At 37.5% G+C, this 18,721-nt stretch overlaps 1 protein-coding gene and 1 pseudogene across 3 annotated transcripts in view; both read left to right on the plus strand.

Moving 5' to 3' along the window:
- DDX4 (DEAD-box helicase 4) overlaps positions 1-18,721 on the plus strand; it is an 84,082-nt gene that overhangs the window by 45,531 nt on the left and 19,830 nt on the right. For all 3 annotated transcript variants that reach the window (XM_078004082.1, XM_015140039.3, NM_001261317.1), the window contains 9 exon segments: positions 5,793-5,894; positions 6,816-6,896; positions 7,667-7,714; positions 11,414-11,461; positions 11,564-11,611; positions 11,849-11,991; positions 12,632-12,784; positions 13,962-14,116; positions 16,606-16,735. In XM_078004082.1, the coding sequence (XP_077860208.1) occupies positions 5,793-5,894; positions 6,816-6,896; positions 7,667-7,714; positions 11,414-11,461; positions 11,564-11,611; positions 11,849-11,991; positions 12,632-12,784; positions 13,962-14,116; positions 16,606-16,735 (908 nt within the window).
- Positions 3,267-3,388, plus strand: LOC114679055 (5S ribosomal RNA; annotated as a pseudogene).

The following is an 18,721-nucleotide window of genomic DNA, read 5'->3' on the forward strand; positions in this document are numbered from 1 at the left end:
ATTTTTTTCCTTTGTTTCCTTCTAAGAATTTTATAGTTTTAGTCCTTACACTTAAGTCTTTGATGCATTTTGAGTTCATTTTTATAGATGGTGTGGGGTGGGGGTCCAAATTCTTTTGCATATGGTTACCCAATTGTTCTAGCACCATTTGTTGATGTTTTATATTAATGTATCTAGATGTGGATCTTTTTGGGTTTACCCTCCTTGGAGTTGAGTTTCTTGGATTTATAGATTAATAGTTTTCATGTAACTTGGGATATTTTCAACTTTTTTTTTGTGGTAAGATCTCTATAACATAAAATTTTCCATATAAACTATTCTTAAGTGTATAATTTTTGCCTTTAAGTGCACAGTATTCTGTCATCACTATCATCACCCAAACAGAAACTTTGTATGCCATTAGACAACAATTCCCTGTATACTCCCTTAACCCTGGTCTTTGGTAACCTCTATTCCATGTTCTCTATGAAATTTGTCTGTTTTAGGTATTTCATTACAAGTGGAATCATACATTATTTGTCCTGTTGTATTTGGCTATTTTACTTAGCATCTTGTTTTCAGTGTTCATCCATGATGTAACATGCATCAAAACTACATTTCTTTTAATGGTTGAATAATATGATGTATTTACCACATTTTATTTATCCATTCATCTATTGATGGACACTTGGATTGTTTCTTCTTTCCGACTATTGTGAGTAAGTCCTCTATGTCCTCTATGAACATTCACCTACAGTTATCTGTTTGAGTCCCTGTTTTCAAATCTTTTGGTTATATATTTACAAGTTGAGTTGCTGAGAGATGGAACTGGGTAAGTTAAAATGCTGCGGAATTTGCTGTTCTTACCAACAGTCAGCCTTGACTGAACAAATATTCCCTGGGTTGCTTCAAGCCTTTGATTCATTTCTAGAGTTTGGAAAAAGTTAATTCTGACAGTTCTTGCCCATTTTTTTCCTTGCCTTTTTGGAGTAGTGGAATTTGGAGTTCCTTACTTGGCCATTTTTGCTGATGTCAGTGATACATATCATTTTAACGTTTTCATTTTATTTGTTAGTATGTAGAAATATAATAACTATCTGGTAAGTACTTAAAAGTGAATAAAAGATGTTCACTTTTCTTTTATACAAAGGTTAGATGATTTATAAGCTAATTTCTTTGTGAAGATGTCACCAAACATCTTTAAGAGTTATAAGAGATTGTCAGCTGTCCCTTATGAAATGCAGACTATACCTTCTGGAAGGACTTATGTTACTTTAAGAAAATATGTTAATGTTGGCCGGGCGCAGTGACTCACCTGTAATCCCAGCACTTTGGGAAGCCCAAGCGGGTATATCACCTGAGGTCAGGAGTTTGAGACTAGCCTGGCCAACATGTTAAAACCTCGTCTCTACTAAAAATACAAAAATTAATTGGGCATGGTGGTGCAGGCAATGAAATTAAGAGCAAGGAAATGAAAAACTATTCAGGATATTGGCTACTCAGAGTCTGAGGCAGGAGAATCACTTGAACCCAGGAGGTGGAGGTTGCAGTGAGCTGAGATCGCACCAGTGCACTCCAGCCTGGGTGACAGAACGAGACTCTGTCTCAAAAAACAAACAAACAAAAAAAACAAAAAAGAAAAGGGCTCAATTTGATTTTTTAGAAATTTACAGAAAAGAACAGAGTGATTAAAGGTAAAGATTAAACACAGATGAAGAGAATGAATTAATCCAAAGATAGATCTGTGAAAATTCTCTAAACTTGGAAATGGAAAACACGAGTGAGAGCAGTTAATAAATAAGGTATGGAAGATAGAATAAGACCTGTGGCCCAACATATGACTGTCTCCTGAGGAGAGGCCAGAAAATGGGAGAAGGAGAGGAAAGAAGAATATTCAAAGAGAATAGATGAGACTTTTCCAGAGTAGAGAGGCACAAGAGTCTTAAGCAAATTAAATTTAAAAATTTATACCCTTATGCATGTATTGAAATTATAGTTTTATTTTTATTTTTATTTTTTTTTTGAGACAGAGTCTCGCTGTGTCTCCCAGGCTGGAGTGCAGTGGCGCGATCTGGGCTCACTGCAAGCTCCGCCTCGCGGGTTTACGCCATTCGCCATTCTCCCGCCTCAGCCTCCGAGGAGCTGGGACTACAGGCGCCCGCCACCACGCCCGGCTAGTTTTTTTTGTATTTTTAGTAGAGACGGGGTTTCACCATGTTAGCCAGGATGGTCTCGATCTCCTGACCTCGTGATCCACCCACCTCGGCCTCTCAAAGTGCTGGGATTACAGGCTTGAGCCACTGCGCCCGGCCTGAAATTATAGTTTTAAAACCTATAAAACTACTAGAGAAAAAAGGTAGATTCGCATTTAGAAGAACATTGTATTCACAACAGAATTTTCTTCAGTAAAGGTAGATGTCAGAATGTAATAGTATAGTATATTCAGAATGCTGAAGGAGAATAGCTCTGAACTCAATAAGTATATTCAGATAATTAGGTGCTAGGGAGAAATAATGCCATTCAGATAAAAATGATGTTTAATACTCTCAGACTGTTGAGTAAGAACTACTAAATTGTATACAGTAGTAAGACAACTGATTGCAGGAAGAAAGGCATAGGAAACGAAGCAATAATGAGCGAAGAAAAGATAAAAATTGTAAAACAGATAAACCTATTGGTAAACTTAAAGTATTGACTAAATAAACTAGCAATAATGACTATTAATTTAGGGGTTCTAGAAATAAAAGTGAACTAAAATACTAGCAAATGAAAAGACTTAAATGCTTGCCAGCTCAGTTGGAAGGAAAAATATTTCTTAAGTATAATTGAAGAGTAATCAGAGAAGGGATAAGATAAAATATGTAACTTGCTAATGCAGGAAATCTAATAGAAGGACAGAGCTTTGTAGGAAGGAAGCTAGATTGAAAATAGTTTAAATATTTACTAAATATCCATGGTGAAAATAGGTAAAAAATAAAATACATAGCTTACCATTTGGGGAAAACAGAACAGAAAGGAGAACAAAAAGCATTGAAAAAACTCAGTAAAGAGAAAACACAAAGATGGTAGAAATAAAAGATCCATATATCAGTAATTATAATATAGGTAAGCATATATCAGTATGGAGTTGAAAGTCAAGAGGTCAGGCATGGTGGCTCATGCCTGTAATCCTAGCATTTTGGCAGGCCAACATGGGAGGAATCTCTTGAGGCCAGGAATTCAAGGCCAGCCTGAGAAACTAGATCTTGTCTCTATAAAAAAACTTTTTTTTTTTAAATTAAAAAATAGTCTATGGCCATACCACCCTGAACGTGCCCGATCTCCTCTGATCTTGGAAGCTAAGCAGGGTTGGGCCTGGTTAGTACTTGGATGGGGGACTGCCTGGGAATACCACCAGGTGCTGTAGGTGTCGGAGGAGGGCAGGCAGCGGGGAGAGAGCATTAGGGAAAAGAGCTAATGCATGCTGGGCTTAATACCTAGGTGATGGGTTGATAGGTGCAGCAAACTACCAAAGCACACGTTTACCTATGTAACAAACCTGCACATCCTGCACATGTACCCTGAAACTTAAAAAAAAATAATAAAAAGAAAAAAGTGTTCAATAACTCAAAGCTGGTATAGAAATAGGAGACAAAGTATACTGTAAGGTAGAATTATTAAGGATAAAGAAATTTATCAGGAAGACATTACAGTTCTGAACATAGTTCGAATCTAACAATATACTAAGATGGACAAAGAAAAATAGACATAAGGAAATTTTGCAAATCTTAATAAGTTGAGACAGCAGAATAGACATTAGTAAGAATATAGAAAATCTGAAAGCCACTTACTCAGCTTGATTTAATATTTGTTTGGAATCATATACTCTAAAATTGTAAATCACATATTTTTCCAGCATATATGGAAAATATGTACAATTTGATCATCTTTTAAGGCCAAAAATATGCCATGGATATATCATCAGTCATGTTCTCTTATTAAAATAAAAGTAGAAATCAATAAGTCTAACCTTCATGATTTGGAAACTGAATTTCTTAGTTTATGAATAACAGTTCATATGGAAATCCTGAAATATTTAGAATTTAATAACAGTAAGAACAGAACACAGGAAAACTCTGAGGATATAGCTAAAGCAGCTGCCTCTTAGAGGAAATTTTATAGCCTTAAATGCATCAGAGGAAGGATAAAATGTAAAACTTGCTAATATAGGAAATCTAGTAGGACAGCTTTGTAGGAAGACGACTAGATTGAAAATAGTTTAAATATTTCTTTTCTCAGAAAAAATGAGTTAAGTGTTCAAGCTAAGTAGTTAAAAGAGAAGGAAGAAAACTCAGAAATAAAAAAGGTAATAGACGTAAGTGAAATAGAAACAGATAGAATAGAGTGTTCAGCAGTAAAAGTGAATGAAGTAGTTTCATATATCAACAAAGTTGGATAAAAGGAAAAAGACGTGGGGCCAGGCACAGTGGCTCACGCCTGTAATCCCAGCACTTTGGGAGGCCGAGGTGGGCAGATCACCTGAGGTCAAGAGATCGACACCATCCTGGCTAACATGGTGAAACCCCATCTCTACTAAAAATACAAAAATTAGCTGGGTATGGTGGTGCACGCCTGTAATCCCAGCTACTCGGGAGGCCGAGACAGGATGAATTGCTTGAACTCTAGAGGCAGAGGTTGCAGTGAGCCGAGATCATGCCACTGCACTCCAGCCTGGGTGACAGAGTGAGACTTAGTCTCAAAAAAAAAAAAAAAAAAAAGAGATGTGGAAGAAGAATATGTTTTAGTTCCATTACATAAAACTCTAACATAATGCTAATATGTTGCTTAAGGCTATGTATGTAACTGATGAAATTAAGAGCAAGGAAATGAAAAACTTCAGGATATTGGCTGGTTGGATGTTAGTTGGAAGGAGTGCTCAGGGAGAAGAGAAGCAGAGGGCAAAAGAAAAACACAGGCTGCAAATATATTGGAAACATTTTAGTCTTAAGCTGGGCAGTGGAGATAAGCTTTCATTTTATTATATTTTTAATTTATATATGTGTTATATGTTCTTTTACTTTCATGAAAATAACTTATACCTTTACAGAAAAGTTTCCAGAAAATAAATTTTTTGAAGAGTTTTGTTTCATTTTTAAATAGGTTTTAAAATACGTATACTCTAATATTCAGAAATAGCATATATAGAATTTCTCTTTATTCATCATTCTCTTTAGGTGTAAATAGTTGCAAGTTTACAAACTGAACAGTCTCTATTTCCTGCCCAGTTGGCACTTTGGTTTTGCATTAATCTGGTTCTGCCCTGTGAGCCTGCCCTATGTGCAATTAAATTTTACTTGAACTGTTTCTACTAATCTTTTGGTATTCAATTCAATTAAAAATTGTTTGTACCTGGAAATCAGACTTTATATGCGTCTGCATGTCTGTGCCTTGAGTAAGATGTTTACTATATTCTATATGGAGCAGATAGAAGTCTAGGATTTATTTAATTCTTTTGTGTATTGTGGCAATCCAGTTAATGGTGCAGTTTTGGTGACTTTTAATGTATTAATTCAAGTGCCACTTTTTCCTTTAGGTGATTTTTAGACTCGATTCTCAAAGCAAGCAATGAGGTTTTAAAAAATTGTAGCCATATCTATTTATATTAGTAAAGTTGAACACTTATAGGTCAAATGTCATTTCTTTTTGATAACAATGCCTTAAAATACTTGTTTAAAGTTACTGAATTATTCAAGGCTTAAATTAAATTTGACCATGTCCCCAAGATTTCTTTGTTGTTGTTTTGTGTTGTTCTTGTGTGTGTTTTAATATTATAGGCTATCGAGATGGAAATAATTCAGAAGCTTCAGGGCCATCCAGAAGAGGTGGAAGAGGTAGTTTCCGAGGTTGCCGTGGAGGATTTGGTCTAGGAAGCCCAAGTTAGTAGTGGATTTGCAAATGATGTGCTTCATCTGTTAAAAAGAAAATGATTTAAAAGAATACGTATCAAAGAAGGTTGTTATGAGGATTATATGAGAATAGCTTAGCTTAGTGACTAATACACATTAATCACCCACATTATCTATAACATTATTTTTTAGACAGATTTAATTGCATATTGGTTAGGTTGAAATACATGAATTTAAAAAATAAGTTTGAGTGACTCAATTCTTTAATATTACATACTATTCATTGTTTTAGAGCTTTGATAGTATGGCTGACCTTATAAACAGGTGACTTTCTATGTGGCTCTACCTCCCCCCATACCTTCTTTCACCAATGTGACTTTCTACCTTAAATTTTTTCAGCCATCATTTTTCAGAGATAAAGTACTGACTTCAGAGGTCACTGCTGGAATGTATGTGCCTCTAAACAGAGGAGGACAGATTACAAACATAAATTTGTAATAATGATTTAATAGATGTGTAGCAGATTAGAGAATTGTCACTTTGACAGAAGTTTAGGGATTTTGAAGGGTACTGTGCAGGACTGGTAAGGTTTGATTTGGCAACAGTGGGGGCAAGGGATGCTACTTTGAAGAATAAGTAGTGAAATGATGCAATGTGAAGTTTCTCAGGCAGTTTCTAGAGATTTAACTTGATTGTATCATATTTTGGCATAATACTGGCCCTAATTTATGAAATATTTTAAATACATTTTGAGGAAGTAGTTTGTCATTGAAGGACATTATTTATAGAGAATTCCTGTGCGCAGTACTTAGTTTAACCAGAATAGTATTTTTCTATTTTACCCTGCATCTTTTAACTTCTGATAGCATAACTTGATTTTTTTCTGTTTACTGAACGATTAAAAAACTTCTTCAAAGTAATATAATCTAATTTTACTTTCTGCAAATCAAGATAATGACTTAGACCCAGACGAATGTATGCAGCGCACTGGTGGCCTTTTTGGTTCTAGGAGACCAGCATTAAGTGGCACAGGTGAGAAATAAAACTTATTACTGAATATTAATTATTGATATATGTTTTTAGCACTAGGATTAGTAAACCTAATATATATGTTAAAGTATATTAGTTTGGCTTATGATTGTCTCTGCTTTTAGATCTGTAGGTAAAAATATGTGGACAATTTTGTCTCCCTTATAAAATTTGTGCAATGTGGATTATTTATTCTGTGTTATCTACCAGTTAATTTGAGATGTGAATTATTAACTAGAGGAATAAAGGATTCTGAGTTAGGGGGAAATGATTTGTGTGATTTGAGGTGAAAACGAAAACACAGTTGAAGAAAAATGTTCAAATGAGGTTAAGGTTAACGTTTAAACCTAGAGGCCAGGCCTGGTGGCTCATGCCTGTAATCCCAGCAGTTTGGGAGGCCGAGGCAGGTGGATCTCTTGAGGCCAGGAGTTCGAGACCAGCCTGGCCAACATGGCAAAACCCCATCTCTACTAAAAATACAAACATTAGCTGGGCATGGTGGTATGTACCTGTAGTTCCAGCTACTCAGGTGCCTAAGGCACGAGAATTGGTTGAACCCAGGAGATGGAGGTTGCAGCGAGCCAAGATCGTGCCACTGCACTCCTCCAAAAAAAAAAAAAAAAAAAAAATTAAATCTAGAATTAAGAGATTGATGGGTTAAAGGACCGGAATTCCTAAATAATAACTTCATTGAATAGAAATAACCACATGGTTTGTGTGCTTGAGTAGCAACTGTGTGTTATCTAAATATTTTGCAAAACAATGCCTTACAGGTAATGGTGATACTTCTCAAAGCAGAAGTGGCAGTGGAAGTGAACGAGGTAAGTTCTTATTTTGTTTACCTGAAATAAGTTAAAATCATTGTATTCCAAATTTAATTTTTTTCTGTACTTCACTGGTTGGAAACTAATTTTTGAAGTTAAAGGTAACTTACTGCTTTTATACACTGTGAGGAGCATAAATTTACACAGCCTGTTTTAGATAGTTCTTTAATACTCTCCAGGTTATTGCCTCTCTGATCCAGCAATTCCATTATAGGAATTATATACTATAGATGTATCTGCAAATACATGTACAAGGATGTTCACTGAAATGTTATTTATAATAAGTAAAAACTGAAAATCACCTGAAATTCATAAATAAAACACTGTTTAAGTCCGGGTACGGTAGCTCATGACTGTAATTCTGGCACTTTGGGAGGCCTTAGGTGGGTGGATCAGAAGGTCAAGATATCGAGACCATCCTGGCCAACATGGTGAAACCCCCATCTCTACTAAAAATACAAAACTTAGCTGGGTATGGTGGCGCACGCCTGTAGTCCCAGCTACTCAGGAGGCTACGGCAGGACAATTGCTTGAACCTGGGAGATGGAGGTTGCAGTAAGCTAAGATGACACCACTGCACTCCAGCCTGGTGACAGAGCGAGACTGCATCTCAAAATAAAAAACAACTGTTTAATAAAATAATAATCACGAAATGGGATGCTGTGTGGAAGTTAAAGACTGAGATATAATATGTACAAATCCTTATTAAAACTGTCATGCACGTCCATGTGAAGAGACCACCAAACAGGCTTTGTGTGAGCAACATGGCTGTTTATTTCACCTGGGTGCAGGCGGGCTGAGTCCGAAAAGAGAGTCAGTGAAGTGAGATAAGGGTGGGGCCATTTTATAGGATTTGGGTAGGTAAAGGAAAATTACAGTCAAGGGGGGGTTCTCTGGCAGGCAGGAGTGGGGGTCACAAGGTGCTCAGTGGGGGAGCTTTTTGAGCCAGGATGAGCCAGGAAAAGGAATTTCACAAGATAATATCATCGCTTAAGGCAAGGACCGGCCATTTTCACTTCTTTTGTGGTGGAATGTCATCCGTTAAGGCGAGGCAGGGCATTTGCACTTCTTTTGTGATTCTTAGTTACTTCAGGCCACCTGGGCATATACGTGCAAGTCACGGGGGATGCGATGGCTTGGCTTGGGCTCAGAGGCCTGACAAAAACCATATGCTTTTTCTTATGGAATACTTATGTGATTTGATCTGAAGGATAAAGTTAGCTCAATATATAATTTTTTACTCTTAAAGTTTTTTCTTTTATCTTTTTTTTTTGTTTTTTGAGACAGAGTCTCACTCTGTCACCCAGGCTGGAGTGCAGTGGCACGATCTCTGCTCACTGCAACCTCCGCCTTCCGGGTTCAAGCCATTCTCCTACCTCAGCCTCCCTAGTAGCTGGATTACAGACATCTGCCACCACACCTGGCTAATTTTTGTATTTTTAGTAGAGATGGGCTTTCACCTTTGCCAGGCTGGTCTCAAACTCCTGACCTCAGGTGATCTGCCCGCCTTGGCCTCCCAAAGTGCCAGGATTACAGGCATGAGCCACTGCACCCAACCTTAAAGTTTTTTCAAAGTATAAATACTTCAGTGTCATATAAAAGTTTAAATGCTCTCCAGACTAGTAAATTGGTGAAGCTTGCTTGATGTATTTGAAGATTCTCAGTAATTATTATTAATCTGAGAGTATTCAGAGTGACATTCCCCCAACCCATGCTGATTCTTAGATTCTTCAATATAGAAAAAGTTTATGAAAGACTAGCTAAACCAAATCTTCTACAAATATTCGCAGCTTATATGAAGGAGGATTTCAAGACCTGTGGACATACAAGATAAGGAAATGAGAGTTCATGTAGAAAAAGTGTTATATCTAATTAGCTCTTGAATCTAATGCAGTCATAGTACCTAAAAGTGGCACAGCAGATTACTCGTTATCTAAAAATCAGAAAGGTAGTATATAGAAAGGAGTTAACAGGCCTGATTGTTCATCAAAAATTCATCAGTAAATGAAATTGAAAATCTTACTTAAAAGGCTGCTCCTTGGCTAGTGTATATTAGTTAGGGTTCTCTATAGAGACAGACCAAAAGGAAGGAGGGAGGGAGGAAATGGATGGATGGATGGATGGATGAGAAGGAACAAATTAGAGGCATTGGCTCATGAGATTATGGAGGCTGAGAAAGTCCTATGATAGGCTGTCTGCAAGCTAAGAACCAGGGAAACCGGTAGTGTTGTTCAGTTCAAGTCCAAAGGAACCAGTAAAGTTTGTTTTTTTTTTTTCTTTAAATTCTAGGGGACATGTGCACAACATGCAGGTTTGTCACATAGGTATACATGTGCCATGTTGGTGTGCTGCACCCATCAACTCATCATTTACGTTAGGTATTTCTCCTAACGCTATCCCTGCCCCTGTCCCCCACCTTCCAACAGACTCTGGTGTGCGATATTCCCTTCCTCGTGTCCATGTGTTCTCATTGTTCAGCTCCCACTTATGAGTGAGAACATGTGGTGTTTGGTTTTCTGTCCTTGTGATAGTTTGCTGAGAATGGTGAGAACCAGGGAAGCTGATGGTGTAACTCTCAGTTCAAGGCCAAAGACCTGAGAACCTCTTGGTGGGGCAGAGCCAGAGGGTGGGGGATTGCTGGTATAAGTCCTAGAGTCCAAAGGCCAGAGAACCTGGAGTTCTGATGTCCAAGGGCAAGAGAAGAAGGGTATCCCAGCTGCAGAAGAGAGAGAAAATTTGCCTTTCCTCTGCCTTTTTGTTCTACCTGGCCCCCAGCCTATTGGATGGTGTCTGCCCACGTTGGATGAGGGTCGATCTTACTCTGTCCACTGATACAAATGCCAGTCTCTTCTAAAACACCTTCACAGACATACCCAGAAAGAATGCTTTATCAGCTACCTGGGTATCCCTTAATCTGATCAAACTGACACCACAAATTAACCATCACAGCTAGCATCTGAAAACTTGGATTTGGGACGGGTTCCCAATACCCTAATAGGTAAGAGCAACTCATTGTGCCTAAACCATTTGTGCATTGTGGTTTTTGCTGAATATTTGCTTTCCTTCTGGGAGTCTGGAATTTGGTATGTGCCAGGCAGAAGGTGAGTACATTATTAGCCCCTAATAAAAACCCTGGGTACTAAGTCTCTAATGAGCTTCTGAGTCTCTAATACTCTTCTCTGGTAGAGTTTACATGTGTTGTCACAGCTCATTGCTGGGAGAACTAAGCACATCCTGTATAACTGCAGTAGAAGACACTTGGAAACTTGTGCCTGGTTTTCTCTGGGTCTATGCACCTTTTTTTTCTGCTGATTGTACTCCCTATTTTTTCACTAATAAATGGTAAGTATGACTGTATTGAGTCTGGTGAGTCCTCGCAATTATTGAACTGGGGATGGTCTTGGGGACACCCCCCAACACAGGTTCTTTTAGAAAATACATTCCTTTGCTGATTAGGAAAGAAATATAACAGCTTAAACAAAATGTAGTGATATGTAATAGTCTCATCTACATAAAATCATTTTGAATACTACAGAAACTAAAAAGGTACAAGATTCTATTTAATTGTCTCAACTATTTGTAAGAAGGGAATTTAAAGTTTTTTAGAACTTGTTCTCTTTGAAGACAAGCAACGAAAATAAAGATGTGCACAACCTTGCATCTTGACCAATTGTCACTTATGAATTTGTTTAACAGGTGGTTACAAAGGTTTAAATGAAGAAGTAATAACAGGCTCTGGAAAGAGTAAGTTTTCCTGAAACAAGGTATTTAATTTTTGTAGTGAGAGTTCTTTTACCCTTCAATTTTAAAAAAAATGTATATCTTTTTTATTTGATCCTCTTTAAGATTCTTGGAAGTCAGAAGCAGAAGGAGGAGAAAGTAGTGATACTCAAGGTATATTAACGTTTATGTGACTCACATGGGAGTATATTGTGTTTTAATAAAAATGCTTAAGTATTTTACTTAAAAACAAAGTTATCTTTTAAAAATTTGAGCAGTGAAAACTTTAAAGGTAAGCAGTGGGAAGTTCCATAGTATTTAAAATTTGATCTTGTCAATTTTTGTCTATTTTCTCTTATATTTTCTTTTAGTCTCTGTAACGTACGTTATGTTTTTAATTTAAATTCCAAGGACCAAAAGTGACCTACATACCGCCGCCTCCACCTGAGGATGAGGACTCCATCTTTGCACATTATCAGACAGGCATAAACTTTGATAAATACGACACTATTCTTGTGGAAGTGTCTGGACATGATGCACCACCAGCCATTCTGGTCAGTGAATTAATTGTTTCTGTATTGGCTGTGTAGCGAACTTTACTTTTAAAATACATTATATAGTTTGTAAAGCTGATATCAACACACAAATTTCACCTCTCATATCTAAGGTCTTAGGTTGGAAATTTAGAGTGATGTCTTACCATCTACAATAGAATTAATTGCTATGTCAAAAGAGAGTAATAGATTTCATCCCTACTCCCTATACCAGGATGAGAATTTTATTTAAACTTCCTTAATATAATACTTTTCCTAGTGATTCAAGATGTTTCCCCAAGATTGTGAGAAAGTGTGTCTTAGGGCAGTGATTTTTCTGAGAGGGGGAGCCCTCTGTCTCCTATTGATAATCATACTTAGAACAAGCCATTACTAGCAGAATTCTTCATATCTCATAGGTTTTAAGGGGGCAGGAAAAATGTGTTAAAACCACCATTTGTGGGGAATACTTTCTGATTCTGTCAAATCATATTATAATATACAGGCTTTGAATATTTGAGTGGGGGCATGTTACTAAAGTCACTTTAGTATATAAAGTAGAATTAAACAGAACTTGGAAAGTAGCTTGAATGAAATATGCTTATAAATGATCTGCATATGATATATAGAATGTAATCACTGCTTTTTTTTAAATTTTCAGACTTTTGAAGAAGCTAATCTCTGTCAGACACTGAATAACAACATTGCTAAAGCTGGTTATACTAAGCTTACTCCTGTGCAAAAATACAGTATTCCTATCATACTTGCAGGACGAGATTTGATGGCTTGTGCTCAAACAGGGTCTGGGAAGACTGTAAGTCTTCCCCACATGTCCAAACTGTTAGGTTTTTTGAGCTTTGGTTCTTCCTTAGTAACTTGGTTTCTTCTTTTGAGTAGAAGGTTTGTAGATGGTTTCAGTGACCTGTCATAAGTATTGATGGTTTTGCTTCTGATTTTTATTAGGATTTGTGTACTTCTAAAGAAAGAATTCTGAACTATTTCTAGGGTAGTGTTGCAGTCCATAGATGTTTAATCTTTTCTGTGTGCAGCTCTTTCTGAAGCATGGTAGTATCTAAAACAAAGTGTCTGAAAGTCGAAGCAGAGATCATAAAACAGTGAGAGAGGGAGAAAGTAATTTCTGTATTATAGCTGGTACACTCTTGAAGTCAAAAGATAAAGAATGAGAAACAGTTACATGCATTGTGCATGATTCCTTAGTATTCAGTGACCTCAGGTTATGCTAATTATAAAAGAAGTCTGATGAGACCAGGTTGGTTTTAGGACTAATCTGGGAAATTTGTGTGTTAATTACGACTCCATGAGATGAGACTCTTATTTCTATGATCATAGAGTCCATGAGGTCATACTATTTTAGTCTTAATAAGCCTTCATAGTAGAATTGTAAGGAAATATAGGTATTATATAACAGCTGATGAGAGTGTTACATATGGTATTGGAGGTGAAGTTTAGCAAGTGTCTTATTTGCTTAAATGAGAAAACTCTAGCACAAAATTTCTGTTGCCAGATGTAACTTCAGTAAGGGTAATGTGTTCAGTAATACAAATGATGATTTCTAAGTTTTTGCTCTGTAGACCACTTTTGTCATCCATTCTGAATGATGATTTTATGACCTCAAAAGGACTACTTAGAGTAATTGTTCACTGTAATGATTTGCAGCAATTACATTTATTATTTTCCTCTATAAATAGGCTAATGTTGTTGATCTGTTTAGAATTCATGGGTATGCTTTTAAAAATACACTGAAAAAATTTGATAGGGTAGATTAGTTTTACCAAATTTTATATTGTATAATAGCATAAAGACCTAAATGTTAAGAACACATTGAAATGAAATTTGTTTTCATTTTTCATCTTAAATTTCCCAGTAGGATGGAAGTAGAGTCTAAAGGCTATAAGGACAAGAGGATTAGCTTTCCATAGGGATAAAAGTGATGTGCTATAAGTTTGTAAAGTAGGCAACTTAACTTCTAGGCGGCTTTTCTCCTCCCAATTTTGGCTCATATGATGCATGATGGAATAACTGCCAGTCGTTTTAAAGAGTTGCAGGAACCAGAGTGTATTATTGTAGCACCAACTCGAGAATTGGTCAACCAGATTTATTTGGAAGCCAGAAAATTTTCTTTTGGGTAAGTACATCAGAATGCTACTCACAAAATAGTTTTCTCTTTAGAGATTTTTTTCCCCTCACTTTTGGAAGAACTCAGTAATAATGCACTCATGTAATTTTTAGCATTACTTAAAGTATACTTTTTTATTACCTTGTTTATGGAATCCTTTTTATTTTTAAAAAGAAACATGCTTATTAAAAATTAGGTTAATAGGTTGGACTTGGTGGCTCATGACTATAATCCCAGTGCTTTGTGAGGCCCAGGCAGGAGGACTGCTTGAGGCCAGGAGATCGAGACCAGCCAGGGTAACATGGTGAGACCCCGTCTCTACAAAAAATAAAATAACTAGCCAGCACGTGGTAATGCACACCTGTTGTCCTAGGAGCTTAGGAGGTTGAGGTAGGAGGATTGTTTGAGTCCAGGAGTTTGAGGCTGCAGTGAACTGTGATTCCACCACCACACTCAGCAAGACGCTGTCTCTAAAAAAGTAGAATTTTAATTTAAAAAACAGATAATACTAGAAGTAGAAAATAGTGAACATACTGGTATTATTTCTTGGTACTTTTTTAATGTATATTTAAAAATGAACTCAGGGTATTCTAATAATTTCCTATTCTTTTACATAAAACTTTATAATACAGAAAATGCTTATTGCATAATGAGAACTGATTTTTAATGACTTTTAAATTGCCCATGTGCATACATTTTATTTCTGTATTCTGGGATATTTAGGTTCTTTCTAACTTGGGGCTATTGTAAACAGAATTGCAATGTATATCTTGCTACATAGTTTTTCTGTTTTGGCTGGATATGATGGCTTACACCTGTAATCCTAGCACTTTGGGAGGCCAAAATACAAAAATTAGCCAGGTGTAGTGGTGCACCCTTGTAGTCCCAGCTACTCGGGAGCCTGAGAGATGGGAGAATTACCCGAGCCTGGGAGGTCGAGGCTACAGTGAGCTGTGATTGCGCCATTGCCCTCCAGCCTAGATGACAGACCTTGACTTAAAAAAAAAAAAAGAAAAAGTTTTCTATTTTAAGTATTTTCTTAGAATAGAGTTTTATCAGTTTTAATGTTAAAGAGCAGGAACTTATTTTAAAGCTTGCAATTAATGTGTATTTGTGCCTGCAGTGTATCAGAAGTCCAATTTCAGTATACCTTTTGCCAACATTTAGTTATTGCTGTCTGACAAACTCCCTTAAAACATAATAGTTGCTTTCAATAATAAACATTTACTGTCTCACCATTTGGGGGGCTTAGGAATTGGGGAACAGCTTGGCTTAGCTGGGCCCTTCTGCGTTAAGAGTTTCTTATGAGATTGTAGACAAGATGTCAACCAATCCTGGTTGACAAGATTGTCAGCCAGACAAGATGTCAAGCCAGTCATCTGAGGGCTTCACTGGATCTCTCCATAGGGATGCATGATTAAATGGCACTGACTTCCCCTAGATTGAGTGATCAGTAAGAAGAAAGAGGTGGCTGTAATAGCTTTTATGAAATAGTCCCAGAAGTCACACATTGTCATTCTGCCACATTGTAAGAAGCAAGCCACTAAGTTTTACCCCACTCAGGAGTGGCTATTATAATTGGAACTAGTGCAAAATTGAAAGTGCAGGTCCTTTGTTGTAAAATTATTACAAATTTCAGGGCAGCGACAGCAGAGTGTTAAATGAAGCACAGGGTTCTTCTAAACTTGGAACTCTGTGTGACTGGACAGGTTGCACACTCATGAGGCTAGCCTTGCCCACACTGAAGGGGAAAGGTAGAATCCATATTTGAAGGAAGGAATATATTGAAGAATTTGTATATGTATGTTAAAACCACCACAGGTGATTTTATTTTTTTTCCATGCTTGTCAAAATCACTTTAATATCAAACCTGATAGATCTTTTGGAAAAACATGTGGATTGCTTATTTCAATGTTTATATCTTGCTAATCCTCATGTACCATGTTGCTTTCAGGCTTTTAAATCAAGTAAAAGGTCTCGGAAATCACCACTAAATAACTTACTCATGTAATGAAGTACCACCTGTTCCCCCAAAAGTATTGTAATTTTTAAAAAATCAAGTAAAATATCACATTTTTTTTGTTGTTTTTTTAGGTGGAGACTCACTGTGTTGCCCAGGCTGGAGTAGAGTGGCAGGATCTCCGCTCACTGCAACCTCTGCATCCTGGGTTCAAGCGATTCTCCTGCCTCAGCCACTGAGTAGCTGGGATTACAGGCACATGCTACCATGCTTGGCCAATTTTTTGCATTTTTAGTAGAGACTGGATTTCACCACGTTGGCCAGGCTGGTCTCAAACTCCTGACCTCAGGTGATCTGCCTGCCTTGGCCTCCCAAAGTACTGGGATTACAGGCATGAGTCACTGCACCCAGCCATAATTTAATATTTTTTTAGATAGTTGAACGTTTTTTCTTTTTGGATTTTGTTTTATATCTTGTTAGAAACAGATGCCTAATTTTTAAATAACTAGAAAATAACATTTAGTTTTCTTGTTAATAGGACTTGTGTAAGAGCTGTTGTTATATACGGGGGAACCCAGCTGGGGCATTCAATTCGACAAATAGTACAAGGCTGTAATATATTATGTGCTACTCCTGGAAGACTGATGGATATCATAGGCAAAGAAAAGGTACGCCATATAGGAATAACGAAGTTGTGAGATTGATCCTTTTTTTTTGGTATGGGAAAAGGAAAGAATGAGGTAAAGACAGATGTATTTACTAGAGCACCATTTATGTGTTAGCCTCCATCACATTCATTGAATGCATTCTTTTTTTTTTTTTTTTTTTTTTTTTTGAGACGGAGTCTCGCTCTGTCGCCCAGGCTGGAGTGCAGTGGCCGGATCTCAGCTCACTGCAAGCTCCGCCTCCCCGGTTCATGCCATTCTCCTGCCTCAGCCTCCCGAGTAGCTGGGACTACAGGCGCCCGCCACCTTGCCCAGCTAGTTTTTTGTATTTTTAGTGGAGACGGGTTTCACCGTGTTAGCCAGGATGGTCTCGATCTCCCGACTTCGTGATCCGCCCGCCTCGGCCTCCCAAAGTGCTGGGATTACAGGCGTGAGCCACCGCGCCCGGCCTGAATGCATTCTTATATAATTCTCAAGATAATCGCAACAGGGAATAGTGTTTTCTAATTTATACTCGGGAAAACAAACTCATTGAGATTATGTAATTTATTTTTAAAATCCCTCAGTTAGCTCTAGTAAGTATAGAGCTAATGTTAGAATCTGGGTCTGGTTCCAGAATCCATATTCTATGTCCCACTACGCTGGGGGAAAAATGTAGTTAATAACTTTTTATCTGGTTTCATACATGTCTTGGGGAAATAGTTTTTCTCATGTAAGAAACCCTTTGTGGCATCAATAATTCTGTCTCCTGTGTAAGCATGGGAATGATATTAACCAGGATTGTTAATTTTCTAAATCTTTAAAAAGATTTTAGGGCCATGTACTTATTTAGGAATTCATATACCATATTTTTACATCTCTAAGTCAGTACTTTCAGTTCACCTTAATGAACCAGATATACTTTTAAAAATCTCTTTAAAGGGTCCTTCTGAGTTAAGAGTCTTTTCTTTTTTTTTTTTTTCTGAGACAGAGTCTTGCTCAGTCACCCAGGCTGGAGTGCAGTGGCGCGATCTCAGCTCACTGCAAGCTCTACCTCCCGGGTTCACGCCATTCTCCTGCCTCAGCCTCCGGAGTAACTGGGACTACAGGTGCCTGCCACCACGCCTGGCTAATTTTTTTTTGTATTTTTAGTAGAGACAGGGTTTCACCATGTTAGCCAGGATGGTCTCGATCTCCTGACCTTGTGATCCACTTGCCTCAGCCTCCCAAAGTGCTGGGATTGCAGGCATGAGCCACTGCGCCTGGCCGCGTTAAGAGTCTTTTTAATCCCTCTGGGTTACTCAAAAAAATGTTATTTCTGCATAAACACGCATTTCTTAGTATACTTATTAAAAGGACCCAGAGATGTCTACCTTACTTTCTTGCTAACTTCTTCATAGTGGTACCAAAATCACTTTGCAAGTGTGTTCTTCTGTCTATAGTAAAAGATGTTCATGTGAAGGTAAGAGGTTCCTGATTGTTCCCGAGTGATTAGAGGATGGATAATTTACTAAGGATTTAAAGATGTTAGAAAAAATTTTACCAGTTAGAAGATATTTGAATATGTCATGCTGTTAGGATATTTTCTTTCTTACATTAGAGTCTAACTTTATGAGATACTATAATCCAGATCTGTATTGTCCAATACAGTAACCACTAGCCACATGTAACAATTTAAGAATGATAAAATTAAAAATTCAGTTCCACAGTCACAGTAGCCACGTTTCAAGTGCTTAATAGCTAGCTACTTTTGGCTAATGACTGACATGTTAAGCAGTGCAGATAGGCTGGGTGCGGTGGCTCACGCCTGTAATCCCAGCACTTTGGGAAGCTGAGACGGGAATATCACGAGGTCGGGAGATAGAGACCATCCTGGTTAACACGGTGAAACCCTGTCTCTACTAAAAATACAAACAAAAAAAATTAGCCGAGCATGGTGGGAGGCTGAGGCAGGAGAATCACTTGAACCCAGGAGGCAGAGGTTGCAATGAGCTGAGCTTGTGCCACTGT

Source organism: Macaca mulatta, chromosome 6 (genome assembly GCF_049350105.2).
Source record: "Macaca mulatta isolate MMU2019108-1 chromosome 6, T2T-MMU8v2.0, whole genome shotgun sequence".
NCBI classification, from domain to species: Eukaryota; Metazoa; Chordata; class Mammalia; order Primates; family Cercopithecidae; genus Macaca; species Macaca mulatta.